General features: G+C 38.4%; 1 protein-coding gene across 2 annotated transcripts in view; it reads left to right on the top strand.

Moving 5' to 3' along the window:
- Positions 1–17,731, top strand: part of NRG3 (neuregulin 3) — a 1,092,025-nt gene that overhangs the window by 693,476 nt on the left and 380,818 nt on the right. For both annotated transcript variants that reach the window (XM_056530934.1, XM_056530933.1), the window contains exon 3: positions 14,744–14,817. In XM_056530934.1, coding sequence (XP_056386909.1) covers positions 14,744–14,817 — 74 coding nt within the window. The remainder of the gene's footprint in view (positions 1–14,743; positions 14,818–17,731) is intronic.

Genomic DNA, 17,731 nt, shown 5'->3' with positions numbered 1-17,731 from the left:
CTTATCTTTTTCACTTCCTCTTATTAACTGTCAATGTATCTTTAACCCTTTCAAGACTGAGCGTTGTATACACATTTGTGGGACAAAATAAAAAAAATAAAAATCAATTTTGTAACTTTTTGGGGCTTCTGTTTCTATGCAGTGCATTTTTCAGTAAAAATACCACCTTATTTTTATTCTGTAGGTCCATATGATTAAATTGATACCCTAATTATATAGGTTTGATTTTATTTTACTTCTGGTAAAAATAATAACTACATGCAGGAAAATATGTTTAAAAATGTCCTCTTCTGACCCCTTTAACATTTTTATTTTTCCGGGTGGTATTAGGGTTAATTTTTTGCGCCGTTATCTGAAGTTTTTATCAGTGCCATTTTTGTCTTGATGGGACTTTCTGATCAACTTTTATAAATTTTTTATGGTATAAAAAGTGAACAAAAATCATTTTTATGTGTACGCCATTGATCGTGCAGTTTAATTAACAATGTATTTTTATAGCTCGGACATTTTTGTATGCGGAGATACCACATATGTTCATATTTATTTTAATTTACATAGTTTTTTTAAGGGAAAAGGAGGGTGATTAAAACTTCTATTAGGGAAGGGGTTAAATCACATTTATTAACTTTTTTTTTTACACTCTTATAGGGGACTATAACATGCAATACATTGATTGCATACACTGGTCAATTGCATTGATCAGTGTTTTTGGTGCTCGATTGCTCCAGCCTTGATCTCAGGCATGGAGCAATCAATCACCGATCGGGCGCAAAGGAGGAAGGTAGGGACCCTCCTCCTGTGTCCACGGTAGTCCCGATCAGCCCAACTGAGCTGCCATGAAGCATTTTTTTTTACATTTTAGACACGGCGATCAACTTTGATCGCCGCATCTAAGGGGTTAATAACGGACATCACCGCGATCGGTGATGTCAGGTATTAGCCACGGCTCCTGGTCATTGCCAAGTGCCGGGACCGACCCGATATGATACGGGGTCTCCTTCCTTAACAGGTTAAAAGTGTATTAACGTGCTTATATTTGCTGTAGATTTTCTTCAGCAGACTTTGCTGCCCATTGAAGTTAATGGGCAGCAAAATCTGCAGCAGCAAATCTGCAGCAGATCTGCAGAAAACATGTGCACATGTGAAAGTACCCTAAAGGTTTGTTTATTTCTATGAAAGAGGGATACTGGCAAAAAAACTTTCAGTAGATATTACATATCTACTGTATACATAATCCCATGACCCCTTGACCTGTATGAAAATTCATGCAAAGGCAATTTAAATAAGTATTCAGTAAAGGGTTTGAATAGTTATGCCAATACCATATTTAAGTTTTTTTTTTGTAGAAGTTTGCAACATAACAAAGTGAAAGAAAAAGAAGGATATGAAAACTTTCTGAATGCACTGTATGGGGGGCTTCCTCTAACATTTAAACCTTCTGGCAGTTTGTTCTGTCTAACATATCCACAATGTGCTACATTAACACTCTACTATATTAGCTGTGAAGAACATACTTTTGAATAGCCTCTCCTCTTTTTGAACAAAGTAACAAACAAGCTTTTCCAATTCTTACTCAGAAAGGCTAAATTATTGATTCCACTTAAAATTCTTGAAGAACTATGTGCTATATCAAGACACAACTACCCTGTGTTGGTAAAAATACAGAAGTCTAAATCCTAGTATGTTAACACAGCACCCCTGAACCACTCATAGAACCATCCATATTTATATACTATACAATAACTATTTTATGACTAAATGATGGTAAGTCCCACCCCTACAATTCCTGTATTTTCCTTCTCCCCTACACAACTCCTTCTTACCTGGATTTTAAATCATATTATTGATACCTAGATCTTTTGATTAACATCCTATGGTGACCACTTGTCCTCCATTATTTCCTCTCTGACACTCCACATCAGGCATAGGTAAAAGGAGATCCAAGAAAGGGAGATGAATCGTGCTGCCACAAGAAGTAGATATGGGTAAATTTATTGTACACAAAGGATCCATGCATCGCGTTTCAAAGCCGTTCCGGCCTTTTCATCATCCGGCTTTAAAACGCATTGCGTGGATAATTTGTGTGCAATAAATTTACCCAGATATACTTCTTGTGGCAGCGTGATTCATCTCCCTTTCTTGCATCTCCTTTTATCTATATTTGCGCCTGGACGCTGGGAGCCGCAGCAGCCAAGATTACAGGATTCCTTATCAAGCGCTTTGAGTGTTGTGCCTCCATTCGCACAACTCGAATAGGTGAGTGCGTTTTGATTGGGCTCTTCACTATCTCATCCATCAAGTTCCATCAAGGGGCGCGCACCCTGTTCTCTTTTGTATTTTCCACTTCAGGCATGGATTAGAAGCCTACATAAACTGGAGAAGACATCTCTACTTTCTGGAAAAAAGAAAATTTACTACCTGACTTTTTAGATGGACTTGCTCAATCCCATCGGTAGTATACTATGAAATACATCACATTGCTATAATGTTGTTGCTATTGTATTTTGAAACACCTGTTTTATACCCTTTTATTTCTTTAATAAAATCTTAATAAAAAGAGAATTTAAGAGAAAAAGAAACCCTGCAAACATCCAAGAGCTTGAGGAAACTGTAGTGAAGTAGTAGAAGAGGGAAAGTGACACCAAATTTTATTTTGATCTCATCGGACCACAGGACTTGGTTTCTGTAATCCATGTCCTTAGTCTGATTGCCTTCAGCAAACAGTTTTCTCCTGTATTATCTTTAGAAAAGGCTTCCTTCTGGGGTTACAGCCTTGCAGATCAATTTGATGAGATGCAGGGTGTCTAGTCTGAGCACAGACAGGCTGAACCCCCCCCCCCCTACAACCTCTTCAGCAATGCTTATAGCACTCATATGGCTATTTCCCAAAGACAACCTCTGGATATGACACTGAGCTTATGCACTATTGTGAGTGAAACATGCCCTGTGAAACAGCCGTATTGTCTTGCCCACTGTGCTGCAGCTCAGTTCCAGGGGCTTGGCCTATTGTAACAATTATTTTTTTCAGATTCTCAGAGTTATTTGCCATGAATTGCCATGATGAACTTCCGGTGACTAGTATTAGAGGGTGTGAGAGCAAGAAGACCAAATTTATGACACCTGCTCCCCATCCACATCTAAAATCTTGTAACATTAAAGGGGTATTCCAGGCCAAAACTTTTTTATATATATATCAACTGGCTCCAGAAAGTTAAACATATTTGTAAATTACTTCTATTAAAAAATATTAATCCTTCCAATAGTTATTAGCTTCTGTAGTTGAGTTGCTGTTTTCTGTCTAACTGCTTTCTGATGACTCACGTCCCGAGAGCTGTCCAGCTCCTATGGGAATATTCTCCCATCATGCACAACTCCCGGGACCTGACATCATCATTGAGCAGTTAGACAGAAAACTTCAGAAGCTAATAACTATTGGAAGGATTAAGATTTTTTAATAGAAGTAATTTACAAATCTGCCAGTAATAAAGAAAAGGGGTCCGGCAACTCACAGTAAGACGCTAGCTGCTAATCGACATGAGGTCCATCCATGGGGCAGGAGAAGGTGAGGGAAGCTCAGGAGGCCTCCTGAGCTTCCCTCACCTTCCCCTGCCCCATGGACGGACCTCGTGTCGATTAGCAGCTAGCGTCTTACTGTGAGTTACCGGACCCCTTTTCTTTATTACTGGCATTTTTTGTACTGCAGTTATTCTGTCCAGGCACCACTGTAACGCAGGACATTCTTCATGTATATGGACTACCACTATACATTTTCTTGGATAATTGTGGGACCTCTTATAATTCTATTCATTGCATTGTTCAACAGACCATTAGGTGCCATAGCCACCATCTTTTCTCTACTTTATATTAATTTACAAATCTGTTTAACTTTCCGGAGCCAGTTGATATACAAAAAAAAGTTTTTGCCTGGAGTACCCCTTTAACAAGACACGTGAGGGTAAACGGCTAATTGGGCCCAATTTAAACATTTACACTTAGGGTGTAGTTTCTTTTTGCCAAGGCTTAGATATTAAGGGCTGTGTGTAGAGATATTTTGAGAGGACAGCAACATAAAACACCATTATACAGTCTGTGGACTCATTACTTACTAGGCATTAGAGTGTGTGCATGTCTACAAACTTGAATAGATGAATACCAACTTCTGAATTTCAGTGTATGCTGTGTAACAACATATTTAAACAACTCCTTTAAGAGAACCTCTCATTACTTTCATGCTGCATGAACCACAAGTTTTTAGGGCAGTCCCTGGTGGCTCATTTTACTCAGGGTTTGGATGGCATGAAAGTGATGACAAATTTAATTTAAACTAAAAATCCACTTATACTAGTAAATTACGTCATGAATTAAAATGTGATCACGCATATCTATCTTGTAAAATATTATTGCACACAACTCTTCTCAGCTTACATAATAGCCCCACATGAGTTAAATACTCTGGCGCAAAGGTCGTCAGAAGAAGACATCTCTATTCAAAGCGTACTGAGGAGATAATTACTTGTTACTCATATGTGTATCTTATAGGTTTAATAGATGACAAAAACTGGCAAAAACAAGCACAACCAATGGCAAAGACACAGAAGCAAGAGAACCTTTAATTTCCATGGTATCAGTGTTCGGAGAGGCAATACTGGATAGTATTGGGTAGTTAGTTGATTTAGACTTTGAAATGCTATATTTTTAATGTTTGTTATAAATTTTTATGAAGTTAGCAAACCATGAAACAAAGCATGGGCATATGTGCATCGGTTAAGCACAGCTGGAACAACTGATAACTGATTAAAACTAAAATGTGTGATTCTTCTATTGTATAAAGCAGCATTAGCAAGTGGGAGGGTGGCTAAAACATTTTCATTTAGAGCAGCATACAGCCCTAAGGTGGGCTTTTTTTCTATTGAATTCATTCAAATGCTGAACATTATGCTTTATATGGTGGATTATAGAGTCAAAGGATGTGCATTCACATGGTGATGGCTCTATAAACTGTCATAGGTTTGTCAGGCTATTAAAGCATTATAAATAGGTTGTTGGAAAGAAGTCAAAGGCCACTAGGCCTGATTGCACAAAACAAAGCAGAATTGCAGAATGGTAAATTTCATGTCAGCTGTAAAAGAAGAAATATGAGAGCATAACTTTCACATAATAGTTTACGTGTATATGTATTGCATCCCTTATAGGTCACTAACCCTTACAGAACTGAGAAAATTAGATTATTAGCAGTTTGTATTGAGCCAGGTGAATCCTTGTTTTGTGTTTAAAGTATAAATATCGTAGCATCCGGAAACATCTACATGATACTTAGTCTAGGTTTCCACAAAGAGCTTTACAGTTTTTTTGGAAAACTGCCACAGCAGTTTTTGAGCAAAGTCAGTAGTGGATCCAGTTGGAAGGAGAAGCATATGTCTTTATTTTATATTTCTCATTCCTTTTGGAAACACTTCTGGCATTGACTCAAAAAAAAAAAAAATTAAAAAAAAACCTGTGTGGAAACTTAGCCTTAAAGGGCTACTCTGCCCCTAGACATCTTATCCCCTATCTAAGGATAGGGGATAAGATGTCTGTTCGCAGGGGTCCCTCTGCTGAGGACCCCCGCGATCTTTTCTGCAGCCCTCAGAGTCATCAGCTAAGTTTGCTCTATTGCTGATGACAGGGGCCGGCGGTTCGTGGTGTCATGGCTCCGCCCCTCATAACATCACATCCTGCCCCCTTAATGCAAGTCTATGGGAGGAGGCGTGACAACAGTTAAGGCAGTGGAACATGACGTCATGAGTGGGCGGTGCCATGACATCATGAACCTCCGGTCCCTGAATCGTAAGTCATCAACCACAGAGCAAACATAGCTCTGGAGAGCTGATGAATCGGGGAGACTGCAGGAGAGATCACGGGGGTCCCCAGCAGTGGGACCCCTGCAGTTAGACATCTTATCCCTTATCCTTGGATAGGGGATTAGATGTCTAGGGTAGGAGTACCCCTTTAATCTTATTCCTGGGCATAACCTGAAGTCCTTAGGCCCCAAAGAAAGATAAAAGTGGTGTATTCTAATGGGGAAAAGAGGCCAATGGATCCTTTTGGACACCAGGGCCCCGGTGTTACTGCTACCTTCACACCCCTCAGTGTGCTTTTTATGCCAAGATATTTCTGTAAAACATCAAGCATGTTACGTGGCACATGGCTATGATAACAGAGTTTGACTTATACTAAGAGAGTTTGTAATTTAATAAATAAATTGTATACGTATTTCAAGAAGGCAAGTGGAGTGGGGAAAATGCGTGTTTTCAAGATAAACTATCAACAATAAACTCTAAAAAATACATTGTTGGTGTGTATTGTATTGCTAGAGTTATTAGTTTAACCTTATTAATGAGGGGAAAAAAACTAATCCAGACATCATGAGCCAAGATAGGACAGTATTGTTAATGCTCCTTATCAGAAATAGGAACAACAGCAAAAAGTTCTATAATTCTCATCTCCACAGAGATGAAATTGAGGTTTTCAACAACTTCAACTATTCCCTGGATAATCTCACTGATATAATCTGGAATGTACGAAACAGGTTTGTTTGAGATATATTTGGATTTTTCAGCTTTGCTGAAATATTTTGTCTGAAGAGATACATAAATGTATATATATTTATTTGTTGATTCCTTGATGGAATTGATTAGAGTTGTTTATAAAGTTTACTCTGTGTTAACTTGTGCAACAAGATTAGTTTTGACAAATCTTAACCCCTTAATGACCACAGACGTATATTTACATTTGGCCGGCTCCCTCGATATCAGGCGCGGTCACCGTGTGCCATATCGGTTTGGTCCTGGCATGTAACTGAAGCCGAGACCCGGGGCTAATAGCGCGCAGCAGCGATCACAGTTCCGAGTGCTATTAACCCTTTAGACGCGGAATTCAAAGTGGAACGCCACATCTAAAACGAAAGTAAAACCTTCCCAGCTGCTCAGTGGGGCTGATCGGATCCAACACTGTGAAAATGCGGTGTCCCGATCAGCTACGACGTGAGCAGAGAGTCACTCACCTTCCTCCGGTGCGTCTGATCGGTGATTGATTGCTCCAAGCCTGAGATTCAGGCTTGAGCAATCGACCGCCGATAACACTGATCAATGACCAGTGAACAGTGCTGGTAATCAGTGAATACAATGTAATACCTCCCTATGGGGGGGTATAACATTGCAAAACAAAGTGTAATAAAAAGTTTATAAATGTGATTTAACCCTTTCCCTAATAAAAGTTCAAATCACCCCCTTTTCCCATAAAAAAAAACATGTAAATAAAAATAAATATAGACATATGTGGTATTTTGATAAAAACTTCAGATCATGGCGCAAAAAAAAGAGCCCTCATACCGCCCCATAAGCAAAAAATAAATAAAAAAAAGTTATATGGGTCAAAAGATAATTTTAAACATATACATTTTCCTGTATGCAGTTATGATTTTTCCCAGAAGTATGACAAAATCAAACCTATATAAGTAGGGCATCATTTTAATCGTATGGACCTACAGAATAAAGATTAGGTGTCATTTTTACATAAAAATGTACTGCATAGAAACAGAAACCCTCAAAAGTTACAAAATTAAATTTTTTTCTTCAATTTCGTCGCACAATGATTTTTTTTGCAGTTTCACCATAGATTTTTTGGGTAAAATGACTGATGGCACTGCTAAGTAGAATTGGTGGCGCAAAAAATAAGCCATCATATGGATTTTTAGGTGCAAAATTGAAAGGGTTAGGATTTTTATAAGTGAGAAGGAAAAAACTAAAGTGCAAAAACGGAAAAACCTGTGGTCCTTAAGGGGTTAAGCATGTTTGCTAGTACATACTGTACATACTGTAGTTACACAGGATGGTTGAAAAATACATATTCTTGTTTGGTTTATTAAAGGGATGGGGAGGGATTTCAATAAAGAGAAGAAGTACAAGTATTATTTAGAATTTGATTTCCTCCTATTGATTTAAGGGAAGATAAAAACCCACCCCAAGAATGAGCCAATATACTGTGATCCCAGATGGCAATACAACATGCTCTAAAAGATCCAGGTATATACAGTTGCAAAAGCTTTTATCCATCTTAATTTCTTCCAAAGAGATGTTAAAATGTATTCAGTCAAGGCAGACTAAAGCTACAGGCTACCTGTAATTTGATTTAACCCCTTAAGGACCAAACCCATTTTAACCTTAAGGACCAGGCCAATTTTATTTTTGCGTTTTCGTTTCTTCTTCCTTGCCTTCTAAAATCCATTTATATTTCCATCTACAGACCCATATAAGGGCTTTCTTTTTTGCTTGACAAATTGTTCGTTGTAATGAAACCTCTCATTTTACCATATAATGTATGGCGAACCCAAAAATAATTTTTTTAGGGAGGAAATTTAATGAAAACCACAATTTTGCATATTTTAGAGGGTTTCATTTTCACACTGTACACTTTACGGTAAAAATGACGTGTTCTTTATTCTGTGGGTCAATATGATTAAAATGATACCCATGGCTAGATACTTATATATTTTTGTACCGCTTAAAAAAAATCTAAAACTTTTTGTACAAAATCAGTAATCTAAAATCACCCTATTTTGACCACCTATAACTTTTTCATTTTTCCGTATATAGGGTGGTATGAGGGCTCATTTTTTGTGCCGTCATCTGTACTTTTTATTTATGCCACATTTGCATATATAAACCTTTTAGACAATTTTTTCAAAAATGTTTTGGGGAATAAAATGTGACAAAAAAAGAGTTTTTAAATTTTTTTCTTTTTTACGTTTACGCCCTTCACCGTATGGAATCATTAACATTATATATTGATAGTTTGGACATTTACGCACGCGGCGATACAAAATATGTTTATAAAAAAATTGACGCGTTTTGGGGTTAAAATGGGAAAAACTGACAATTTTCATTTTTACTGGGGGAGGGGATTTTTTTACTTTTTATTTTTACTGATGAGGGCATAGCACTGTTCAGTATTATCGGTGATCTTCTGCTCTAGTCTGCTTGATCTCAGACCAGAGCAGGAGATGCTGGGAGACAGGCGGAGGCAGGTGAGGGGACCTTTGTCCACCATTACAGATGATCAGATCTCCGTGGCAGCGTTGCGGGCAATCTGATCATCTATTTTAACATGCGCTTTGCTGCAGATGCCATGATCTTTACTGATTACGGTATCTGAGGGGTTAATGGCGGACATCCGCACGATGGCGGATGGCGGCCATTACCGGCTGGTCCCCGGCTGCTGCAATGTACGTCCTGGTGCGCTAAGTACCGCTACACCAGGATGTACATTTGATTTACATTCGTGGTCGTTAAGGGGTTAATCATACTCAAACACCATAGAGCTGAATCTGTTCAATTTCACTTGTAGCACTTAAATGGTGCCTGCATAGAGTATGATGGCTTCTCTGGTAATAAAACCACTTAAAGAAGACATATTGACTGTATAGTCACAGACTCTATAAGGTCATCATGCAGCAACATAGTGATGTTTCCATAGGCATTAAAACTAATTCTGGTCAAAGATTTAATTAAGGTGCAGTTCATCAGATCTCTTTTGCCATCTCTCTCTCTCTCTGTGGGGCAAAAATTTATTTAGTCAGCCACCAATTGTGCAAGTTCTCCCACTTAAAAAAATGAGAGAGGCCTGTAATTTTCAGCATAGGTATACCTCAACTCGGAGAGATATAATGAGAAAAAAAATCCATAAAATCACATTGTCTGATTTTTAAAGAATTTATTTGCAAATTATAATGGAAAATAAGGATTTGGTTAATAACAAAAGTTCATCTCAGTACTTTGTTATATACCCTTTGTTGGCAACGACAGAGGTCAAACGTTTTCTGTAAGTCTTCACAACATTTTCACACTGTTGCTGGTATTTTGGCCCATTCCTCCATGTAGATCTCCTTTAGAGCAGTGATGTTTTGGGGCTGTCGCTGGGCAACACAGACTTTCAACACCCTCCAAAGGTTTTCTATGGGGTTGATATCTGGAGACCACTCCAGTACCTTGAAATGCTTCTTACAAAGCCACTCCTTCATTGCCCGGGCAGTGTATTTGGGATCATTGTCATGTTGAAAGACCAAGACACGTTTCATCTTCAATGCCCTTCCTGATTTTGAGATTTTCACTCAAAATCTTATGATACATGGCCCCATTAATTCTTTCCTTTACATGGATCAGTTGTCCTGGTCTCTTAGCAGAAAAACAGCCCCAAAGCATGATGTTTCCATCCCCATGCTTTACAGTAGGAATGGTGTTCTATGGATGCAACTCAGCATTCTTTCTCCTCCAAACAAGATGAGTTGAGTTTTTACCAAAAAGTTCTACTTTGGTTTCAAATGACCATGGGACATTCTCCCAATCTTTTTATGGATCATCCAAATGCTCTCAGGCAAACTTCAGATGGGCCCGGACATGTACTGGCTTTAGCAGGGGACACGTCTGGCACTGCATGATTTGAGTCCCTGGCGGCGTAGTGTGTTACTGATGGTTGCCTTTGTTACTTTGGTCCCAGCTCTCTGCAGGTCATTCACTAGATCCTCCTGTGTGGTTCTGGGATTTTTGCTCCCCATTCTTGTGACCATTTTGACATCATGGGGTGAGATCTTGCGTGGAGCCCCAGATTGAGGGAGATTATCAGTGTATGTCTTGTATGTCTTCCATTTTCTAATATTTGCTCCCACAGTTGTTTTCTTCACACCTGCTTGCCTATTGCAGATTCAGTCTTCCCAGCCTGGTGCAGGTCTACAATTTTGTTTCTGGTGTCCTTTGACAGCTCTTTGGTCTTGGCCATAGTGGAGTTTGGAGTGTGACTGTTTGAGGTTGTGAACAGGTTCCATTAATACAGGTAACAATTGGAGGACAGAAGGAACTCTTAAAGAAGAAGTTACAGGTCTGTGAGAGCCAGAAATCTTGCTTGTTTGTAGGTGACCAAATATTTATTTTCCACCATAATTTGCAAATAAATTCATTATAGTTTTTTTTTTCTCATTATGTCTCTCATAGTTGAGGTATACCTATGATGAAAATTACAAGTCTCTCTCATCTTTTTAAGTGGTAGAAATTGCATAATTGTTGGCTGGCTAAATAATTTTTTGCCCCACTGTACATTATATAAAAAGTTTTTGTTAACAACGGGTAAAACTTAATATAGGTGATAGGGTCTACCAAAGTCAGAAACTGTTTACCAGCTGAGTGAGACAGATTTGTTCTATCTGCACTTCACAGAAGCACATGATTTGCATTAACTCTGTAAATCAGTAAGCAGAGCTATATTTTACAACAGATGGACTACATTTTGTGGTGGAAAGAATTCACAGACATAAGTGCTTAGACATTTTTCTTGTTAAAAGCTGTTGCACGTTATTTAGTTTTATACCTTTAATTAAGTAGCTTAAAGAGATGCTACACCTTTGAGCTTACTAAAAGATTTTCTCAAAAAAGATACAATGAAAGTGACTCACTGATAACATTTTAACCCCTTAAAGACTCAACGTTTCTCCTATTTTGCATTTTCATTTTTCCTAATCACCTTCTAAAAATCATAATGCTTTCAATTTTGCACCTAAAAATCCATATGATGGCTTATTTTTTGTGTCACCAATTCTACTTTGCAGTGACATTAGTCATTTTACCAAAAAATCCACGGCGAAATGGAAAAAAAAATCATTGTGTGACAAAATTGAAGAACAAATTTCATTTTGTAACTTTTGGGGGCTTTCGCTTCTGCACAGTGCATTTTTTTGTCAAAATGACACCTTATCTTTATTCTGTAGGTCCATATGATTAAAATGATACCCTACTTATATAGGTTTGATTTTGTCGCACTTCTGAAAAAAATCATAACTATTTGCAGGAAAATTTATACATTTAAAATTGTCATCTTCTGACCCCTGTAACTTTTTTATTTTTCCCGTGTATGGGCCGGTATGAGGGCTCATTTTTTGCGCCGTGTTCTGAAGTGTTTATCGGTACCATTTTTGTGTGGATCGGACTTTTTGATCGCTTTTTATTCATCTTTTTATGATATAAAAAGTGACCAAAAATGCGCTATTTTGTACTTTGGAATTTTTTTGCACGTACGCCATTGACCGTGCGGTTTAATTAATGATATAATTTTATAATTCGGACATTTACTCACGTGGCAATACCACATATGTTAATTTTTATTTACATACTTTTTTTTATGGGAAAAGGGGGTAATTGAAAACTTTTATTAGGGAAGGGGTTAAATGACCTTTGTTAATTTTTTTTATTCACTTTTTTTTTTTTGCAGCGCTATAGCTCCCATAGGGAGCTATAGCACTGCACACACTGATCTCCTATGCTGATCCCTGCAAAGCCATAGCCATAGCTTTGCAGGGATCAGTGAGATAGGGGCTTGATTGCTCAAGCCTGTAGCTCAGGCTTGGAGCAATTAATCGACGATCGGACGCCGCGGAGTCAGGTAAGGAGACCTCCGTCTGCGTCCCAGCTGATCGGAACATCGCGATTTTATCGCGATGTCCTGATCAGCCCGAGTGAGCTGCCGGGAAGGGTTTACTTTCGTTTTCAGACGCGGCGGTCAACTTTGATCGCCGCGTTTGAAGGGTTAACAGCGCGCGGCACAACAATCGGTGCCACACGCTGTTAGCCCAGGGTCCCGGCTATCGTTAGCAGCCAGGACTGACCCGGTGTGATGCGGGGTCACGGCGTGACCCCGTTTTTCACACCGGGACTGGGCTCAGGGCCGCCCTGAGTCCTTTAGGCTGGGTTCACATATATCAGTCGTCCGGCAAAATTTACCTCTGGCGTGCACCGGAGGAAAACTGATGCTAGAACTGATCCCATTCATTTGAATGGGACAGTTCACAATCATCCAGCATCTCAATTTTGACGCCGGATGGTTGGACATGCCGGAGGGCACCGGACAGGGGAACACAGCTTGCTGCGTTCCCCTGTCCGCTGCCCAGAAACAATGGACGCCGCATGCCATACAACTGATGACAAGTTGCCATCAGTTGTGGCATCAGTTCCGTCGAGATTTAGTGTGAGTTCACCTATGCCGGACATATGTGAACCCAGCCTAAGAGGTTAAATAAGGTATGAAAGTGAAGTTTAAATTTGTTTTTTTGTGTAATGTATAGTCTATGGGATTTTTCTAATAGCCATTTTAACCCATTATCACCCGTTATTAATAAAGGCTGTTATTTTGTGCCTGGCTATAGTAACGGGAGAAATAGTGCATGCACTATGTCTTCCGTTCATTTGCCCATCACAAAATAACAGCCATTATTAATAACGGGCAATAACTGGTTAAAAATGGCTATTAGAAAAATCTCATAGACTATAATGGGATTTTCTAACGGCCGATTTTCATGTTTTTTATGACTGACGTTCAGTATGGATTAATTATTATAGTGTGAAAGCAGCCTAAGAGAGTGATCACAATGCTTGTTTGTGCTTTATCTGTTGTGTGTATCCTCCCCTTTATAAATCACCACTTCAAACATAAGGCTAATATCTTTGGTCACTTTAGACTGTATGGTCAAAGTGCCACTAAAACCTTCCAACCCTTTAGGCTAGGTTCAGACTACGGAATCTGCAGGCAGAAAATTTCCGCCCGGAGATTCCGAGTGCGGCCAGCGCCGGCTGAATCAGTCCGCGCGGACTGCGTGGACACTGCAGTCTCCAATAGACTGCAATGTGTTCCGCGCGGATTTCCGCCTGAAGAAAGAGCACCGCCTTTCTTCAGGCGGAAATTTCTAAGCGGATTTTCTAAGTGGATTTTCCGCTTCACAAATTCCAAAGTGTGAATTTGTGAATGGAAACCCATTCACTACACTAGACATTCTAGCAAGCGGAATTTTGGACGGAAATTTAACGACTGAATTTCTGTCGGAAATTCCGTAGTCTGAACCTAGCCTTAAAGTTACACCATGGATCCTACAAACCCTTCTCAAAATGTCAGTGACATACCAGCTTTAGGAAGAAGCAAAAAATTGAACATGTCTCTCCTGAAATATATATTGTTTTCTCTTTAAATAATAATAAGGCAGACATTCAGTCTTGATTACTTATGTTTTTTAATGATACAGAACTCTTATTTCTCTGCAATCATATAGCTAGCACTGTTTGTAAAATTTTAAGATCTGTCTGCTAAAGATATGATATACAATATTATATAGTATGCAATAGGCTCCTAAACTGCCTCTAGTGGTTTCCCTTAGCAGTTTGCATGTATTGAGTACAATCTATGCCTTACACCTAGGTGATCATTCAGTGCTCTGTAAAAAAATTAAATAAAATAAAAACTGACCACCTTGTATTAAATGTATTTAAAGCATTTAATTCATTTATATAAACCTTTGACATGCCGTCCAGACATGTCAAATGTAGAGATCATACTGGGTCTCAGACCTGGGACCACTATAGCCTAGAGGAGTGCATGTCAGCACACTTTCTGACTGGCCTAACGATCCTAATAATGCACTTTAATAGTCTATGGAGCACATTCTGCAGACCAGACGGTCATCCCCGGTGTGAGGCACGTTGGCACATGCTTCACACAGTTGTAACTCACAATCGAAGTGGGTCTAGATGATGTGTAATCATTAAGACAACCCCTTTAGCAAGTTCAACCCAAGCTTAGTTTAAAAAAAAAAAAAAAAAAAAACTTTCCCCACAACACAAATTTTTATATTTTGCAGGAAAAGTTGTAATCAAAATTTGTCCATTTTTTGCAGGTGCAAAGAGGGCTACCATGGTGTACGTTGTGACCAGTTCTTACCGAAAACTGATTCAGTACTATCTGACCAAAGTAAGTGCATACACTGATTTAATTCACCTTCAGTATAAAGGCAAAGTGTGGATGCTTATTTATTTTAGGAAAGTTTTCATAACCTTTTTTCAATCTGTCAATTCCAAAATACGTAATGTACAACAAGGAGACTAATACTAAAACATGTATTTCTACCTGAAAGCTGAATGGTGTGTTCCCACATAATGTTTAGGTTTGTGTTTTCATTACTAATAAGTCAATTTAGGATCATGGACAATAAGGAATTATAGACATTGCTAAATAACTGTTACTGTGATATAATTACTATAATAAGCCGTTTCAGACCTTTAATAACCTAATAATAATAAATTAAAATCTAGATAAATAAGCCAGCAGTCACAGCATGGTGCTCTGTGAGATGACGCACAATATTGGTTGGCCTGCCTCTGTGAAAGTCTCGGTATACAGTAAATCACTGCAGGAGGTAGAATAATTTGATGCATTAGCTGGCTGGATGTTGGGTATTGTAAAATATCAGCTCAGCATTTGTGATGAATAGCAGATTGGTGTAGTAGCCTTTTATTTTAAGACTGATGTAAATATAGAGCTTTCAGACATGCTATAGGAATAATATGTTTTTTTTTTTCAAGTGGTACAACAGGAAATAAAGTACAAGATGAATAGAATAATTCCCCTTATACTAATACTAAAATCATGATATTCTTTATAACAGAAGTTTAAATTATACAATGTAAGTGAATTCATCATAGAAAATGACTCTGCTTTCAGTTCCAAGGTGATAAATGCATTCCCAAGAGGGATTAGGTCTGGTACCCAAAGTCACTGCAGATAAACAGTGATATTGGCAAAAGAGCAAAGGATGAAACCGTCATTAGAAACCAAACAACTGATAATAACTCTTTCAGGATTCTATGAGGATAAACAAATAAAACCAGGAATAAACCTGCTGCATCCGTCATGTAAAGCAAATAGCAACTCATGCTTCAGCTCAACTTTGAAAAGGGGAATTCACAATAGATATCATAAAGCAAGGCTCAATAAGAAGCCAGTATTAGAAACCAGGTCACTTTTGGTAACAAGTTTGACATTTCACTGTTCAAAAAAAGAACCTGTACAATGGTTGTAAAACAAACATTGGGAGGAATTTATCAATGGATGTTTTTGTATGTTTTGTTTTAAAAATTGGTGCAAATATTTAAGCAAGCTTTTTTTTTCTTCCAATTTTCCTGTGTTTTGCTCAACAATGTAGACTGTTGCACAAAATAGTAGACTTTTTATACTAGTTTTCTTGTTAAAGCAATGATAATTTCCCTCCATTGTATCTTCTAAGACAGCTACCAGCCACACAGAACAAGGGTAGGGTCACACTACATATTTCACACTGCAGGAAGTCCGCCGGACAGCGGGAAATACACAGTGTATTTTGCTACAGACAGACACACAGGGCTTTTTCATTGCAGTCCTGTGTGCGTGGGGTTTAGAGGGAGATAAGCATGCCAGTTTGACTGTGATGTGTGGGCCGGCTTCCAGCCCTCACTGGAAACACAGGGCTGTGGCGGAGAAGCCCTGGGTGTTTGCCTATAGCAAAATACACTTCGTATTTCCCAATGTCCAGCAGATTTCCTGCAACTGGAAAGGCACAGTGTATACGTTGCGTATGACCTTACCCTCGTTGAAAGAGCCAACATCCTTATTGAAAGAGCTCTTTAGGATGTTCACTAATAGTGAAGAAGAGTGTCCCTGAAGTGTAATGGTGAGGACATGTGGGATGAATTTGTAATTAGTAATTTCTATAGTAGACTGGCTTCTGCTAGGCTTCAATAAGTGTTGATGAAAAGTTTAAGACAGATAAATGCAAATGCAGATAAAGATCTTGCAAATCTTTGACATTTTGAGTAATAACTACACACAAAAAAGCTTTATATAAGTTACAAAGACTTGATTGTAGAGAGCCGAGGCTAGTAGTGAACATGTTGCTATGAGTGTAAATAGCAAAATCCTTGTTGTTGAAATCAGTAATAGCAAATGTCTTTTATACTCTGAATTAAATCTGTATGTGTGTGTGTATGTGTGCGTGCTTGTTTTATGTCTTACCACTTTAGGCTTATTGATTATATTGACATATTCTCAAGTTTAGACTATGTGCTATTAGATTAGAATAGATCTTTCGATCATATAGTCAATGTACTATAAGCATCACTTAGCAACATCAGATGCCAGGCCAGAGAGTGAGCATGTCAGCTGCTTCCTGGTTATGGGCGTGACCCAGCTGCTCTAAATGCAGAGTTGGAGCAGGGGGAGGAATCTCTCGTTCGGCTATAGTGTAAGGCTGGACCACCCACTAAATCCAGTGATTTCTAATACAGTATTAACCCTAAGTAGACAGAATACTACTCCATATTAAGATTAATGAGTGATTACCCATAAATAGTAGTCTAAAATACATTAAATAACTATACAATATAAGGAGTGAAAAAGGGAAAGAAGTTAAAAAAAAAAAAAAACACTTATATTGTTTTAATCATTGAGGCCCACAAGACCTAGAGCGTCCGTTTTGAGGATCCACTTTGCTTCTTGTTGGAGTAACAGTCTGTTACTGTCTCCACCATTTTGGGGCATGGGCTGTATTTCCAAACCTCCAAATCATAATACAGTAGGATCAATCTGATGTTCTTCCCTTACATGGTTAATGAGACGAGGACAGCCTAATCCCGTTTGTATTGATTTAAAATGCTCATGTTCGCGTACGTAAAGGCAGCAAATCATCTTGCCAATGTAAAAACGTTTGCATGGGCACATTATTACATATTTACAAAAACAGGTCCTCTTGGTACAGTTTGATGTAGTATGTATTATATGGACTAAAATTCAAATTTATTTCAGTCCAACTAAAAAATGTATTTTAGTCCATTTAATACATCCCTACAAAAAT

This window comes from Hyla sarda, chromosome 7, assembly GCF_029499605.1.
Source record: "Hyla sarda isolate aHylSar1 chromosome 7, aHylSar1.hap1, whole genome shotgun sequence".
Classification (NCBI taxonomy): domain Eukaryota; kingdom Metazoa; phylum Chordata; class Amphibia; order Anura; family Hylidae; genus Hyla; species Hyla sarda.
This window is presented reverse-complemented; position numbering and strand designations above follow the sequence as displayed.